This window comes from Rhinolophus hipposideros, assembly GCF_964194185.1.
Source record: "Rhinolophus hipposideros genome assembly, chromosome: 7".
Taxonomy (NCBI): domain Eukaryota; kingdom Metazoa; phylum Chordata; class Mammalia; order Chiroptera; family Rhinolophidae; genus Rhinolophus; species Rhinolophus hipposideros.
Genome location: NC_138053.1, coordinates 100,413,897 through 100,429,077, shown reverse-complemented (window position 1 = coordinate 100,429,077; position 15,181 = coordinate 100,413,897). Strand labels below are relative to the sequence as shown.

The following is a 15,181-nucleotide window of genomic DNA, read 5'->3' as shown; positions in this document are numbered from 1 at the left end:
GGCCCGAGAGTCCCTGGAAGGGACCGGTTCCTTGGTGGTGGCACCCGCAGGCTGTCAGAACAATGCGGGTAGGGGCCGGAGGGGTTCGGGGAGGAATGAGCTCGGGCCTGGCCCTGGTTACCAATTAACGGGCCTCACGGTTTTCCTTTAAATGATGGGGCCTGCACTTGAAGGGGGAACTGCTCCACGGTACCGGAGAGCGGCATGGCGTGTGCCCCAGGACCAGACGCCCCGGGGGGCGGCAGCGGGGCCCAGAGGCCCAAGTGGGACAGCAAGCTACAGTACCTGCTCAGCTGCGTGGGCTTTGCCGTGGGCCTGGGCAACCTCTGGCGATTTCCCTATCTGTGCCAGAGCCACGGCGGAGGTGAGCCTGCATGGGACCAGGGGACAGCGGCCACCGGTCCCACCCTGGGAATTAGAGCTACACCCCCCCCAGGGAGAAACCTGGCCCTTTGGGGACAGGGCACCAGCGCCTTTGGGGCTCAGAGGAACCCTCCAAACGCTGCTCCTGTCCAGCCCGGCCTTGGCGTTGCTGTGCCACGCCATGTGGCAGGGGCTCTGGTTTCACCCACAAGCTTCCCTAAGATGGCAGGTCCACGGGGGGCCGCGGGTGGTGGGAAAACAGCCCGCAGTCGCTTACTCCAGACACTTGTCTGTCTTCGTGCGGCAGAAACGTCACTTTCCACCCATAGTGCTGGGGACGTGAGGCTACCGACAAGCATCCACCCTCGGGACCTGACGTGATGTCGCCCGGGTCTGTCCCCAGACGCGATGGGCGGGGGACTTCGCAAGCCAGGCTCCCCCTTTTCTGGGTTCCCACCTTGTAGGGGCTGTTTTGGGCTCAGTGCCAGCTTCCTTCTGCTCCTGTGACACCTGAGGGCTCCCAAGTTTCTTGGTGGTGGTCACCTGGCTCCATGGGGTCTCCGCGTAGAGATGCGAGTGGCCTCTCCCTTGGGTGGTCACTCTGGCCTCCTGCCTGCCTGGGAAATGGGGGTGCTGAGCTCTCATGCCTCATTTTCTGGTGGGGGCATCATGGTTTCCTTCTCGAGGACAGACAGGTGACCCTCTTGGCAGTGAGGTGGAGGGATGGGGAGGGAGGGCTCTGCAGAGCGAAGCAGACAGAGCAGGGTCTGACTGAGGGGCCTGCCTGTCACTGCTGCCCCGACGGGTGTCAGAGCCTTTCTGGGGTTGGCAGCAGGGCAGCCCCTCAGGAAGCTACATGGCCCTGATGCCCCCTGGGCCCTCTGCCACCCTTTGCATCAGGAAGGAGTGTGATGGGGTGCGGGTGGGAAGCAAGGCCCGACATATCGGCAGTCACCAACGGCTGACCCTTCACTCACCGTAACCGGTTATCCATGTCCAGGGTACATGTGCCCGGAGTGACCGAGGACTGACCTCCCAAGTTCTCGTCCCTGCAAGCCTGGGCTGCGGCTGCCCAGGGCAAGGCCGTGTCGCCGTGGTGGCCTGTGTCCCCAGGGCTGTGTTGCCGTGGTGGCCTGTGTCCCCAGGACCAGCAGGGACAACACAGTGCCTGTCACCACCTGAACCCCTAGTCCTTGGCAAAGGGGGGTCCCCCGTTTTTGAAATACTTCTTTAGGATCCATTTACAGATGTGAAACACTCGGTAAAATGTCATGAAATATTTAAATTTCTTTAACTCTCTCTTTTCCTAAAAATGTACCCCCGTGTGTGCAAAGGCCGTTTTTGTATCACGTTGACCACGGTCACTGTTGGGAGATGGGATGTAGGCGGCCAGCAGGCGATGGCAATGTGCTGCACTTTCAGTCTGCGTCACACTGGGGTGACGAGTGTTTCCTGTCCCATTCGTGGTCACTCAGCTTTGTAAATTTCCTCTTCAGAGCAAGACGCAGGCAACATTGTAACAGAATTGGCAGTGACTGTCACATAAACACCACTGTACTCTGTGGTGACGGTGGCAAGCGGCTGCTGGGGACTCTGTTCTCCTGACACATGGCAGTGCCCACCGGCGGGGGCTGCCGGTCCTGATGGCGCTGGGTCCCCACGTCTCTGGGCTCCGGGAGGGGCCAGGGCCCTGCTCAGCTCTGGGGACCGAGTGATTTTTATTTTCTTTTGTTTTTTTAAAGATTTTATTGAGGAAGGGGAACAGGACTTTATTGGGGAACAGTGTGTACTTCCAGGACTTTTCCAAGTCAAGTTGTTGTCCTTTCAGTCTTAGTTGTGGAGGGCGCAGCTCAGCTCCAGGTCCAGTTGCCGTTGCTAGTTGCAGGGGGCACAGCCCACCATCCCTTGCGGGAGTTGAACTGGAAACCTTGTGGTTGAGAGGACGCGCTCCAACCAACTGAGCCATCCGAGAGGCAGCTCAGCTCATTGACTTCAATCTAGTTGTGGAGGGCGCAGCTCGCTGGCCCACGTGGGAATCGAACTGGCAGCCCCGTTGCCCAGAGCTCGCCCTCTAACCAACTGAGCCACCCATCGACCCCATGGGGCCGAGCGTTTTGTTTTCTTCCTTCCACTCTGGGCTCCACGGGGCCCTCACCCTGCTGTGCTGTGTGGCCCACCTTCTGGCACCTGGGCAGGCGTGTGGGCGAGGCTCCAGGTGAGAGACCGTGGGGACACAGGTCCCAGCCAGCTCAGGGAGAAGCTGCAGAGGTCAGTGAGCCCAGCTCCCGGCCCCGAGTCCTGGGGTGTCTGTGGGAGCAGAACAGCCCACCTGTTGATGAAACAGCGCACAGGCCCTGTCCCCTCAGGGGTCCGCAGTGCGTGTCTGCCCTGCGTTCTGTCCGTCCACTGCTGACCGCTGCGTCCTTGCAGGGGCCTTCCTTATCCCCTACTTCATTGCCCTGGTCTTGGAGGGGATCCCGATATTCCACGTTGAGCTGGCCATCGGGCAGCGTCTGCGCAGAGGCAGTGTCGGGGTGTGGATGGCCATCTCGCCCTACCTGGGCGGAGTCGGTACGCAGCCTTCTGCACCCCTGCCCACCACTGCTCGGGAGGCCAGGGTGGGGGCTGCAGGTTTGCTTGTCACATGGGCACAATGCCAGTGGCCTGGAGCCTGCCGAGGAAGGAGGTGCCCCGATGTGAGCGGCAGGAGACCCGAGACCAGGCAGCAGCGTCCCTGTCACGCTCTCTGGAGGCCTCGTTCAGTCCCCTGACAAACGACTTGGGTGGGGGGTGCTGTGGGGTGAGCTCAGGGTGCAAGAGGAGGACATAGTCCTGTGCCATGTCCTCAGTCACTGCGGGCTGTGCACATCGGGCCAGCACGTCCCAGGAGCTGGCGGGCATGGGGACGGGGTGAACAGAGGGTCACAAGATGAGGCCTTGCCCCTCAGGCGGTGTGGCCAGAGGAAGGCCAGCTGTGGCAGTGGGAATGGCCCGGGCGTGAGGCGTCAGGCCGTCAGTAGGGAGGTGGTGATGGTGGCGTGTCTGCAGGGCTGGGCTGCCTCTCCGTGTCCTTCCTGATCAGCCTCTACTACAACATGGTCCTGACCTGGGTGCTGTGGTACCTCCTCAACTCCTTCCAGCAGCCACTGCCCTGGGGCACCTGCCCGCTGGACCTCAACCGCACAGGTGATGCAGGGCCGGGACGTCGCGCTCGCTTTGCCCCGAGCCTGTGCGACTGCGCCGAAGCCACGCGTTTCAGGTCCAGTTCTCTTCGCCCTGTGTGTCTGTTCACTGCTGGACCCTGGGCCCACGTACGCCCTGTTGTTCACAACGCAGCTTGTGGGGCTGGCGGCCGTGCTTGGCCACGGTGCTGAGAGGGCGGGGGCTGCTTTCCTGAGCTAGGTCTTTAGGTCCCGACCTCACCGGGGTCCTGCCCGCATGCCCCGCGCCCCCAGAGTGGCTCCTGGAGGGGGGCGGGCTGCAGAGCCTGAGTCCTGCCTGTGGCCAGCGCATGACGGGACTGCCTGCTTCCAGGGTTCGTGGAGGAATGCCAGGCCACGAGCACCGTGAGCTACTTCTGGTACCGGCAGACGCTGAACGTCTCGGCTGCCATTGAGCACAGCGGCTCCGTGCAGTGGCGGCTGCTGGCCTGCTTGGCCGCCTGCTGGGCAGTCGTGTATCTCTGTGTCATCAGAGGCATCGAGTCCACGGGGAAGGTGAGAGTCTGCGGCCGGCCCCACGCCTCAGCTCCTGCAGCTGCACACGTCTCCTGGTGCCACCAGTGTTGACGCGGTTCACAGGCTCTGCTGGGAGGGGCGTGGGCGGCAGGACGGTGGTGTCTCCAGGACGCCAGCCTTTTTCACTAGGAAGGGACCATCCTGACCCTGGTCCTAGCCTTCACTCTGAAGTCACCTGAGGTGTGGAAACAGCCACCTGCCGTCTCTGACCATGTCCACGTCGTACCTTCTTGTTCTTTTAACCTGTCAGGGCCTCTGAGTTTAAAGTGTGCTTCCTGTTGACAGCGTGCTCTTGGGTCTTGCTTTTTGCCCTGATCTGCTGACCCCTGCCTTTGGTTTAGGGGTGTTCAGGGTGTCTACGTTTAGTGCGCTTATCGATGTGGCTGCTTGAAGTTTTCTTGTGTTTGTGCTCTCCTTGCCCCTGTTTCTGCGTCGAGTCCTCTCCTCGGCCAAGCTCTGCAAGCTGTGTTGGCTCGTTAGCGATAGCGCTTTCTTTTGTCTTCCTGCCTCAGCTCATCATGGTCCCGAGCAGCTCGGCACGTAGGGGGAGGACCTCCCACACCTGCGTCCTCCTCCACGCTTTCATGCTGCAGTCATACATCTTATTATACTTGTAAACAGGAAGTGCGTTGTTACATTTGTGTTCGAAACAATTGACTGTCTTTTAGAGAGAAAGACATAGTGAGGAAAAACATACTGTGTGGTTTCCACACAGAAAGGACCCGGGGAGCGTGCCTGCCAGCTTGCAAGCCTGCCTTTCGAGGGGCCCAGCTCAGAGCCCCACCCTGTGTCACTGCCATCCACACCCCTCCTAGCGCAGCCTGTAGCCCCGCGTGGGCAACTCCAGTGGACGCAGCAGCCGCGTGCAGTCCAGGCGCCTCTGGGTCATGGCGGCCGAGGGCCGCTGTGCAGCTCCCCATGGGCCCAGTGTGCACAAGTCACTGGGACTCCCATGTGAGGGTCATCATGCTTGAGAGGATTGCAATTCTGAGGCAGAGAAGGGACCCCAGGAGGCCCCACAAGCCAGCCCAAAATTCCCCGTAACACTGCTACGGAAGTCCCTAACCATGGGTCTGGGTGACCCCCACATCAGTCTTTATTTGAGGCTTGGGGGCCAGTAAGGGAAGGCGTCCACTTGTAGGTTTATTTTGCAGGGACACTGGTGTGCAGACCCCTGCCCAAACCTGACAGAACTGGGAACCGTCCTGCTCTGGGGGGAGGCTGTGGGCTGGTGTGCAGCCCCAGGACTCTGTGAGCAGCCAGCTGGGAGGGGGGGGGGAGCGAGAGCTGAGGGCCTGGACGGGGGCCACCACCAGGGGTCAGTGCCCACCTCAGCTGACCCACAGGCACACCGCCTACGCGAGTCCAAGGTGACCATGGCCGTGAACCGCAAGCCCTCGAGCGTCACTGGAGCCCACCCCCACGCCCACCCCCACAGTGCCCTCCGCCCCAACCCAGCTGGAGTCCGGGACACGTGCTGGGTCACTGGCCCACGAGGCGGTTCCGCACGCCTGCTTCTCTGAAGGTTTTTATATGGAACAGATGTCACTGAAAAGGCTCCCAATCTGGCCTTTTTACAGGCGATTTATTTCACAGCCTTGTTCCCTTACGTGGTCCTGACGATCTTCCTCATTAGAGGACTCACCCTGCCCGGGGCGCCCGAAGGGCTACTCTACCTGTTCACCCCCAATGTAAGTGGCCACCAATGCAGTCCAGGCTCCAGAGGACACTGCCGTCAGGGCCACGGCCCAGCCCACTTGTCCCATGCCCTGGCCATGGGGGTGGCGGTGGGGTGAGGTGCTCAGGGTCGGAGCGAAGGGAGGATGACGCAGTTTAGGACAGGCAGACTCTGGTGCCTGCCTGTGGGATGTTGGGGGCCAGGGGGTCAGTGCAGAGGCAGGCTGGGGACCCAGTGTCCTGCTGCTAGTGCCCTGGACTGCAGGCCTCTGAGAGCTCGTCCAGCTGCACGGCCCCAGCAGGCGGGCGCCCACAGGACAAGGCGCTTGCCCACCAGAGCCCACAGCCCTCCTGGTGGCCCCAGGCCCCCAGGCAGGGAAGGGGAGGGGCACCTGTGTGTGGAGGTAGGTTTCCCCGGGCCCCCGGCAGCAGAAACATCAGGCACCGTGTGCACATGGACGCCCTGGGGGCCTCCAGTCGCCCAGGCCAGCAGGTCTGAGGAGCAGAATAAATACACCCAGGCTCAGGTCGCCCAGACCCATTCCCAGCCCTGAGGTCTGCCCCCAAGTGCTCACACCCGCACGCCCCATGTGGACGCGAGCCGTGGGCTATCTGAGATACCACAGGACTCGAGGCCGAGTTTGCTGTGCTAACTGCCTTCCCAAGGTCCGTGGCTGGTCTACAGCTGTCCCGGGGCCTCAGCAGGTGACACCATTCGTGACAGCCACCCTGGAGAAAGCCCTGGCACCACTCTGGGACAGCAGGCGCCCGGGCCATGGTGGCTTGTCTGTGCACAACACGGCTCTCCTGTCCCCTGTCCCCTGTCCCCTCCAGATGCACACTCTGCAGAACCCCCGTGTGTGGCTGGATGCAGCCACCCAGATATTCTTCTCTCTGTCCCTGGCAATAGGAGGACACATCGCGTTTGCCAGTTACAACCTGCCCAGGTAGGGTGGGGCTCGGGGGCACCCATCCCCACACGCAGCACGTCTTCATTGGGACTCACTGCCGGGGACGGAGGGTGACCTAGGGTGAACTTGAGATAAGACCGGACCTGGGGATCCTAGCAGTTCCTGAGTCGTCCCCTGAGGGCTGGACGTCAGGGCCTCGATGGCAGCTTGCGGTCCGTTCCGGGGCCAGGCAGTCAAACCCAGGAACAAGGTCATCACTGGGGGCTGACAACGACCTCGCGAGCCCCGCGCGTGACGCACGAGGTGGCAGAGCAGAAACACAGTGTGTGCTCCTCGGTGGCCCCTGGAGCAGGCTCAGGCCCGGCAGCTGGGGACAGGAGGTGCAGGGCGGGGGCCAGGTGGGCCGGGGGCTTCACTCTCAGCGTTGACAAGTGACGGCCTCAGCTGTCACTCGAAATAGCTGTGTGCAGTCTACCCACCGCCAGCCTCCATGAATGCCCAGAAAAGCCCTCTGTCCCTGTGCCTGAGGCCCTGGGGCCCTGGAGGCAGGGCTGTCCTGAGACCCCCAGGAGCAGAGCGGGGCGTCCCGGTGGGGGCGCTGAGGCGCAGGCGCCACGTTCCTCCCCCAGGAGCGGAGCACAGAGCTGCCTGTGCCTGTCTATGTCTGCCCAGGAACGACTGTGAGAAGGACGCGCTGACCATCGCCCTGGTGAACAGCATGACCTCTCTCTATGCCTCCATCGCTGTCTTCTCTGTCCTGGGGTTTAAGGCGGCCAAAGACTACGGGCGCTGCCTGGACGGGTGAGTGCCCTGCCCTCAGGCCACCGACAGGGGCTGCTGCCCGGGGCTCCCACTCCCTGGCCCTCTATTTCCTTAGGGGAGTGTCCCCCAAAGGGCACGTCCACCATAACCTAGAACGTGACCTGATTTGGAAATGGGGTTTTTGCAGATAGTGTGGGTAAGGATGAGGTCACACTGGAGAGGGCGCCCCAAATGCATGAGCGCGTCCCTGTACGTACGAGACCGAAAGGGACACAGACACACAGGGAAGGGCCACATGACGGGGGGGAGGGGGCAGAGGTTGGAGTGACACAGCCGCAAGCCTAGGGAGGCCTAGAGCACCAGGACCTGCGAGAGGCAGGAGGGACCCCCTGAGAGCCCCCAGAGGGCGACCCGGCCGCGTCCATGTCTACGGTGACACATGTCCCAACTGGGCTGCACCAGCAGAGGGAGGAAGAAAAGGACAGATGCGGCCGCTCCCAGGATGGGGTGCTCTGGGAGCAGCTGAGCGTGTGCACCTCCTGGAAGGTTCTGGAGAGGCTGCAGGCTGCACGTTGGTGAGCAGCACGGTCCTCACAAAGCTCTGCCAGCCGCTTCCACCGAGACGCCTGGGAACTCGAGCTGTTAATCCATGAACGGCCCCTGGACGTGTGTCCCGGGAGGCCCTTAGGACAGCATGGCCGTGCTGCACTTGAGAGTTTGAAACACCAGAATCACCGCCGACAGCAGACAGAATGTGAAAGCCGAGGCCTCAGCGAGGCTGTGTCACTGTGTCACTGTGTCACGGACAGTACCCACAGTGGGGGGGCAACCAGGAAGCATCGCGCCGGCCGACCTCGGCGGGACGCGCCACTCCGGACGGCCGCGTCCCAAGTCACCGCAGAAGGGCTGCGGGTGTGAATTCCGAGGTTACAAATAAGTTTAAGGAGTGGGCAAATTTGCAAATGCTGAAACGTCCGCTGGGGCTGCCACCCTTGCTGTGCCCAGTGCCCACGGGGGACCCACAGGTCCAGGGGGCAGGGAGCTGCCACCGTCTGGTCGTACCCACAGGGAGCGTCCCCTGCAGGCCGGGGCCCCCTCTGGGCTGAGAACAGTCTTCCCTCCCCACCGTGTGCATGATCAGCACCCCCAGCTGTGGCCACCGGTGTTCCCGAGACCCTGGCGGACGCCCCCGAGGGCCAGCGCCCACCCAACCTCTCTGTCCCTGCAGAAACACCCTCAGCCTCATCAATGAGTTTGATTTCCCCGAGCACAGCATCTCCCGGGACGACTACGCCGCCGTCCTCACACACCTGAATTCCACCCAGCCCGAGAGGGTGGCCGGCCTGCACTTGGAGGCCTGCCACCTGCAGGACTTTCTGGATAAGGTACTGAGGGGCCTGGCCGCGCTGCAGGGGGCCCACGGGGCAGTGGGCGTGACTGACGCCGAGCCAGGCCGAGCGGGAGCTGGGCAGCCACGTGGACGGCGCGCTGAGCCCCGGGCACCAGGGCGGCGGGCTGGGGGGGCGATCAGGAGGCAGCTCCTCCGGGCAGAGGTAGGATGGGAGCCTGAGCCCCAAGGCCCCCGGCTCCCACATCACTGTTGGCTAAAGGCTGTCAGAGGGCGAAGGTTCCTTTCCCTCACGCGCTTCTGTGTCTTGTCCCTGCACCGCCCCGACAGCAGGGGCCCTTGCCTCTGCGCTGAGGCCAGGAAGCATGTTGGTGCGTGTGTCCCAGCGCACTGCACCTGTGTGTTGCAGAGCGCCTCAGGCACAGGCCTGGCCTTCATCGTCTTCACGGAGGCCATCCTGCACATGCCGGGTTCGCCCGTGTGGGCCGTGCTCTTCTTCTCCATGCTGTTCACCTTGGGGCTGTCATCCATGTTTGGGAACATGGAAGGTATCATCACGCCGCTGCTGGATGTGGGGGTGTTGCCCAGATGGGTCCCCAAGGAGGTCCTAACTGGTGAGTGGCCAGATGCTGTCCTCCATGAGGGCTCAGGAGCTGGGCTGCAGCCCCCGAGGACGGCTGGTCCTCTCGGGGCTCGTCCTGGCGGCCCTGTGCTGACTGGATGTCCCTGAGTATGCCACCGGGAGCAGAGGGTCAGGGTGCAGGGAGCAGAGACCCCCTCCCGCCCCCACACTGCACGCTCAGGCCAACCCCAGTGTCCTCCTGTCCCTGGGAACAGTGCAGGTAGCGGTGGGATGAGCAGGCAGGAGGCGAGGTGCAAGGAGCTGGGAGGGCGGCCGGCGACCTGCCCCGCAGCGGTGTCGTGCGTGTGCAGGGGCAGCCTGCCTGGCCTGCTTCCTCTCGGCCACCTGCTTCACGCTGCAGTCTGGCAGCTACTGGCTCGAGGTCTTCGACAGCCACGCCGCCTCCCTGAACCTCATCCTTTTCGCCTTCTTCGAGGTGGTCGGCGTTGCCTACGTGTATGGGCTGGACCGGTGAGTTCCATTCCCCTCGGCATCCCACCCCTCTGCTCTGGCCTCCGCATATGCGATGTCTAGGCTTCGAGGAACTGGTCTCCGGGGCAGCTACGGGGACGGAGTCGGGGATGAGACGGAAACATCTGAGGCCCCTCCCTGGGGTCCACAGAAGCAGCCACACGACCCGCCTGCCTGGCTGTGCCGGCCCCCCAGAGTGGCAAATGGCCACCACACATGCAGGGCGGACTCCTCACGTCCAAGTATAGGTGGACACTAGGGCACTGAAGGCCCAGCACTGATCCTGCCCATCCCCACCTGGCTTGGGCCTGCCACACACGTGTCACTCACACCTGTCACTCACACCTATACTCATACCCGTACTCACACCTGCCACCCCTGACCACAGCTTTGCATGAGTGGCCCTAGAGGTTGTGCTCTCTGTCCTTGGCTCCAAGGGGTCCTGGGAGCCAATGAATGTCAGGGCCTTCATCTGTTCTGTGGGCACAGGGGCCAGTGGGTTTGTCCCGAGGTGGACACTGACCACAGAGAGATGGAGGAGAGAGGCGGCTGTCTGGTGGGGGCCTGCCTGGTGTGTGGGACACACAGTGAGCCCTGGACACCGACCAGCCACGGGTCTCAGGAGACACTCAGGCCCCGTGTGGAGTGGAGCTGGGTGGGGGGTGGGGGGACAGGGGGAGCGAGCAGCGGAGGGGCCGTGAGGAGATGCCCGTCCTCCAGTCGGATCCTGGGCATAACTGACGCTGCAGCTGCTGCACATCCTGGGCCACCTCCGTCCCCACCCCTTGGGCCAGAGTGGCTCAAAGGTGGCTTCTCCACTCTGTGCACTGAGGGCACCAGGTCAGGTGCCAGCTTCCCTCCCACAGCACAGCTTTGCTGCTTCTCACCCGGTCGCTGAGCCTCCTGGGGTGACACCCGCAGGCCCTGTGCATTGGCACCTCACCCCGGGCCGGCTGACCGCCTCCCTGCTGTCTGGCCGCCCCTGGTCAGCGCTCTCCCTTGGCAGGACTGACCTGCTCACTCAGGCCTTTTTCACACATGGGCCAGGGGCTTGAGTCCTCGTCAGGATCTGTGAGTGCTGCCCATTGGTGGCTGCTCAGGAAGGCCTGGGGCAAAGGATGGAGTGGAGGTGGGGACAGCCCCACAGGCCGTGTAGGCTGAGTGGGTGGGCAGGCAGGCAGGGTGCTGGCGGGAGAGCCTGAACCCGGTGTCTCTGTGGCAGGTTCTGTGATGACATAGAGTGGATGACCGGGAGGCGGCCTGGTCTCTACTGGCGGGTGACCTGGAAGGTCATCAGTCCCCTGCTCCTGCTGACCATTTTTGTGGCCTACTTCGCCCTCCTGACCCAGACGCCGCTGAGCTACAGAGCCTGGAACCCCCAATACGTAGGTCCTTTGGAGGGACCCAGAGGCCCTGAGACCCACTGCAGGTCTGGCCTGGCCTTGGTGCCAACCAGGGCCCAGATGACCCTCGTGGTGGACAACTGTATCCTAAGTGACCATGTGGCTGGCGCTATGGGAACTCCAGTGGCCCCTGGGGCATCAGAGGCCACTCTGGCAGCCCGGAGAACCTTGGGCAAGGTCCTTGGCCAGTGGCGGGAGGACAGGAGAGATTCCAGACTCTGTCGACATCACAGGTCCCAGTAGCCTTAGGTACAGGGACATGGCCTCCAGCCGCACATCCCAAGTGCTGTGGGGGCAGGCACTGCACACTGCCCGCCCCTGGTCTGAGGCAAGAGAAGGTGCGCATAGCACGTGTCCTAGAGCTGCCACCAAGCCCAGTCGGGGAGGGTGCGCAGGCCGCATCTGGCCCAGCCCTCGCCCGCCGGGCTGTGCTCAGCCGTGGGGCCTGGCCGACCTGTCACCCAGCTGTCTGCCCTGAAACTCACTGTGCCCCTTGTCGGGAGCGTGGGAGTAATTCGTTCCAAATGCCCTTAGAAAGGGATGCTGTCCCAGACACCGAGGCAGCAGAGGCAGGAGTGGCACTGCGCTTCTCAAAGCATTTCTGTGACTGTCATCCTGCTAGAGACAGAGCAGTGCCTTGTGGACCTCTCAAGAAGGGCCGGAAGTCGCGGGAGGTGTTGCCCCCCCCCCGGTAGAGGAGAGAAGGGAGCGTGGGGTCCAGCGATGCCCAGGGGACCAGGCGGAGGCGGCCGCAGCACCGTGGGCCCTCGGGGGGGTCGGGGCACCTTTTCCATCCACCCACCTGCTGGTTTGTTTCAGGGAGTGATGGAGTGAAGCTGCCCACACAACCCACGTCCACTGGCCAGGGGTCTGCCGCCTCCGCCCAGGGGGTGGGGTGGGGGGGGGCCGGGCTGCCGCTCCCCGGTGCTCACTGTGCCCTCGCACCCTGCAGGAGCAGTTCCCCGTGAAGCAGGAGAAGTCCTACCCGCGCTGGGTGTGGGCCATCTGCGTGCTGCTGACCTTGCTGCCCGCACTGTGGGTCCCGGGGGTCGCGCTGGCCCAGCTGCTCGCCCAGCGCCTACGGAAGCAGGAGGACACGCCGCAGGAGACACGCCTGGAGCTGCAGGGCAGTGGGGTGTGCTGAGGGCGGGGTGGCGGGGGCCCGCGGTGTGCCTTTATTATATTCATCCTGACCCGACACCTGTGCGTGTGCCGGACACTCATGCCTCCGGGCTTGCTTGGGGCAGCCCAGCCCCTCCTCACAGTCCACGCTGTTTGCCCAGGAGGTGGCAGTGTGTTGTCCAGCTCCTTGGGCCCTGCCGTCTGGGGTCCTGCACGGCACCGTCTGGCTGGCCGTAGGCTGTGCTGGGCAAAGCCACTGGCAAAACGGGAGAGGGTCCACTGCCAACAGGCCACACCCATGGCAGTGGGGCCTTGCGCCCCACGGGTTGTGGGAATCGCAGGGCTGACCATGAAGGAGAAGCAAATGGATGTTCCCTTTCCCGGGAACATCTGCGTCATGGGGAGGGTCTGTCGTGGCTAAGTTGTGAGGGGACCCATGCAGGCAGCAGGAGTGTGTGCCTGTCTCAGGGGAAGTGGGCAGCCTGACGGGGAGAACTGTCCCAGGGAACCCATGGCCGCCCACTTGCCCCAGGACCCAGGATGGACCCTCCTCAAGGGCTGATTGGTGACTCCTGAGGTCACATCAGAAACACTGCCTGTTGTCCTTTTAAACTTTCTCAAAGACCACATGTGTCGAGAAGGTAGACAAAGGCCGATTATCATTCAGGTTCCTACTGTGTCCACTCACCCCCAGTCACTCCCTGGTGCCTGCCCTGTAGCCGACACCATGACCTGCCCTTCCGGAGACCTTGGGACAGCGCCTGTCCCCCAACCCCGCTGTGCTCCCGCTCCGCCTGCCTCCCACCAGCACCACCGGCCAGGGAGCAGGTCTAAGGCTCAGGGCCTCACACCGGCTGGCTACTGACCTGCCACATGGAGACCATTGGGTCCATGGCTCCGCGCTGCTGGGAACAGCCCATGGGTGGGTTGTAAATAGCCTGTGTCAGGTGTGCTTCTCGGAGCCCACAGCCAGCCCAGACCCGGGCAAACAGCACACGCACTACTGCTGCCTAGGAGCCCCTGGATCTTAAAATGGACGGCACTGCAGGGTGCCCCGAAGTCTGTCTAAAGCTCCAACCCCCGTGGGCGAGCCCTGCCCACTGCCCCCATGCTGCGACCTTGCCCCACCTCTGCTGAAAAACTAGCAATGGCCACTGAGTCTCTCACGCCGCGTCTGACACCATCGCCTCAGCCTTCTGCTTCCACTTGCACGGACCCTGATGACACTGCTCCTGCGGGTAATTGAGGTGTGAATTCAGGTGTGGCTTCCATTCCAGTCAGCCGAGTAGTTACCCGATTCCCCCTCTGCAATGGCAGGCTTTGGGGTTAGGGCTTGGACATCTTTGGGAGTCACTGTTCTGCCTCCCACGAGTGCCTGGGGGGTTCTGAGCCCAGCCAGGTTTGGGAGCCCTTCACAGCCAGGCACCCAGCACGCACGGGCGAGGGGCAGGCACGTGGGCCTGGGGGGTAACCAGAGCACTTTGGGGGGTGCTGTGGGGGCAGTGTAGGCTTTCATTCTTGCTTCCTTTCCGTTCCTTTCTGCGTCTTGGTTCCACTCGCTCCGTACATGTGTGGGTGTGAGAGCAAACGGGCTTCTGTACATGCAGTGTAGATCTAGGGAAGACCAAAAATCTGTGTTTTTTCTTTGCTTTGTAAAATTTTATTCCCACGTTTCACCCTGAGGAGATCTGGCTGTCAGCATAGTGCTCTTGAAAAGAGATAAATCAGAAGGTTCTTAGTGAAGCCTCATGAAAACGTGTACCCTTCTGGAGGGCTTAACACTTGGGTAGTATACATGTGATCCTGAGGAAAACTGTCGCAAAACGCTTTTCCTAGACAAGACTGCAGCTTGTAGGAGACACCTGAGCGGTGACCGACCGCCTGGGCTGGCTGTCCCACGTGCCACAGAAATGCCAGAAACGCCAAGGGGCGCCGTGAGCCTGCGCTGGGGTCCGGCCTGCCCTGAGCGACCTCCCCGGGGCGGTGGGTCAGTTTGCCCGTTTATGATGGCGAGGGCACCGCAGGCCAGCACATAGGGTGGGGCTTGGCCCCTTACTGCTCAGCTCGCTGGTGATTTACAACATGTTCCATGGACTTGTGTCCCCATAAATGCGTAGCCCAGTCACTTGCTGCTCTCTGAAGCAGCAGAACGAGGCAATATCCATAAAACTCACCACAGCACATACTCATGCCCGGACATCGGGCTGCGTTAGCACCGACCCCGTCCAAAGTACACTCAGTGGCACCTGTTACATTATGTCCCCACCAAGGACATTGGAAGGAAACCTCGGCATTGCTCACTGCTGTCCACATGCCACCTCCTGGCTTGGCACCACCCAGGGCACAGGGCAGAATGCCAGCTGCTCTGGTGAGGTCTGTTTCTTCAGATGACACCCCTTTGAGCTGCCCCTCCTGTTCTTCGAGTGACCCTTCCGGCTCTGTTCAAGGTCGTCTGTCGAGCCCCGCGCCACTCACCTGCACAGCACACGCTCAGACACAGGCAGGCGGCTCGCCAACCTGATGCTTGCAGCTCCGTGGGCAAGGCCTTCCCTCAGTGGGGCTCCTCACAGGCCCAAGGCTGGGGAGCTCTCAGAAGGTGTCTGGGGAGGCGGCAGTGAGGGCTGCCCTCTCCTGTCACCAAGGCCCCAGAACCCCTCTCGTACAAGCCCCTCCAAGACCCGTCACTTCTCCCCGGTGGCCTCATGCACGTCCCCCATACCTCGCCCTCCATATACCTCCAAACTTCTGACCCCGAGCCACCATCT

General features: G+C 62.6%; 1 protein-coding gene across 3 annotated transcripts; it reads left to right on the top strand.

Annotated features, from left to right (window-relative positions):
• Window positions 1-181: 181 nt before the first annotated feature.
• On the top strand, window positions 182-12,495 carry SLC6A18 (solute carrier family 6 member 18). Of its 3 annotated transcripts, none has more exons than XM_081053830.1 (12): window positions 182-364; window positions 2,794-2,934; window positions 3,412-3,549; window positions 3,898-4,079; window positions 5,681-5,791; window positions 6,612-6,724; window positions 7,361-7,489; window positions 8,679-8,835; window positions 9,208-9,346; window positions 9,732-9,891; window positions 11,114-11,276; window positions 12,247-12,493. In XM_081053830.1, the coding sequence occupies exons 1-12, from the start codon at window positions 205-207 to the stop codon at window positions 12,436-12,438; spliced, it is 1,785 nt and encodes a 594-aa protein (XP_080909956.1). In that variant the 5' UTR covers window positions 182-204; the 3' UTR covers window positions 12,439-12,493. The 3 variants fall into 3 exon arrangements, with proteins under 3 accessions (XP_080909956.1, XP_080909955.1, XP_080909957.1); XM_081053829.1 differs by having other exon boundaries at window positions 9,208-9,412; XM_081053831.1 differs by lacking the exon at window positions 5,681-5,791 and having other exon boundaries at window positions 183-364; window positions 9,208-9,412; window positions 12,247-12,495.
• The last annotated feature ends 2,686 nt before the right edge of the window (window positions 12,496-15,181 follow it).

What these genes read in the sequence shown, in the direction of transcription:
- SLC6A18 (XM_081053829.1), top strand. Translation starts at nt 205, where the DNA reads ATGGCGTGTGCCCCAGGACCAGACGCCCCGGGGGGCGGCAGCGGGGCC. An exon ending in GCTGGACCTCAACCGCACAG is followed by an intron (nt 3,550 to 3,897) that starts GTGATGCAGGGC and finishes GCCTGCTTCCAG; the next exon opens with GGTTCGTGGAGGAATGCCAG. An exon ending in TACGGGCGCTGCCTGGACGG is followed by an intron (nt 7,490 to 8,678) that starts GTGAGTGCCCTG and finishes CTGTCCCTGCAG; the next exon opens with AAACACCCTCAGCCTCATCA.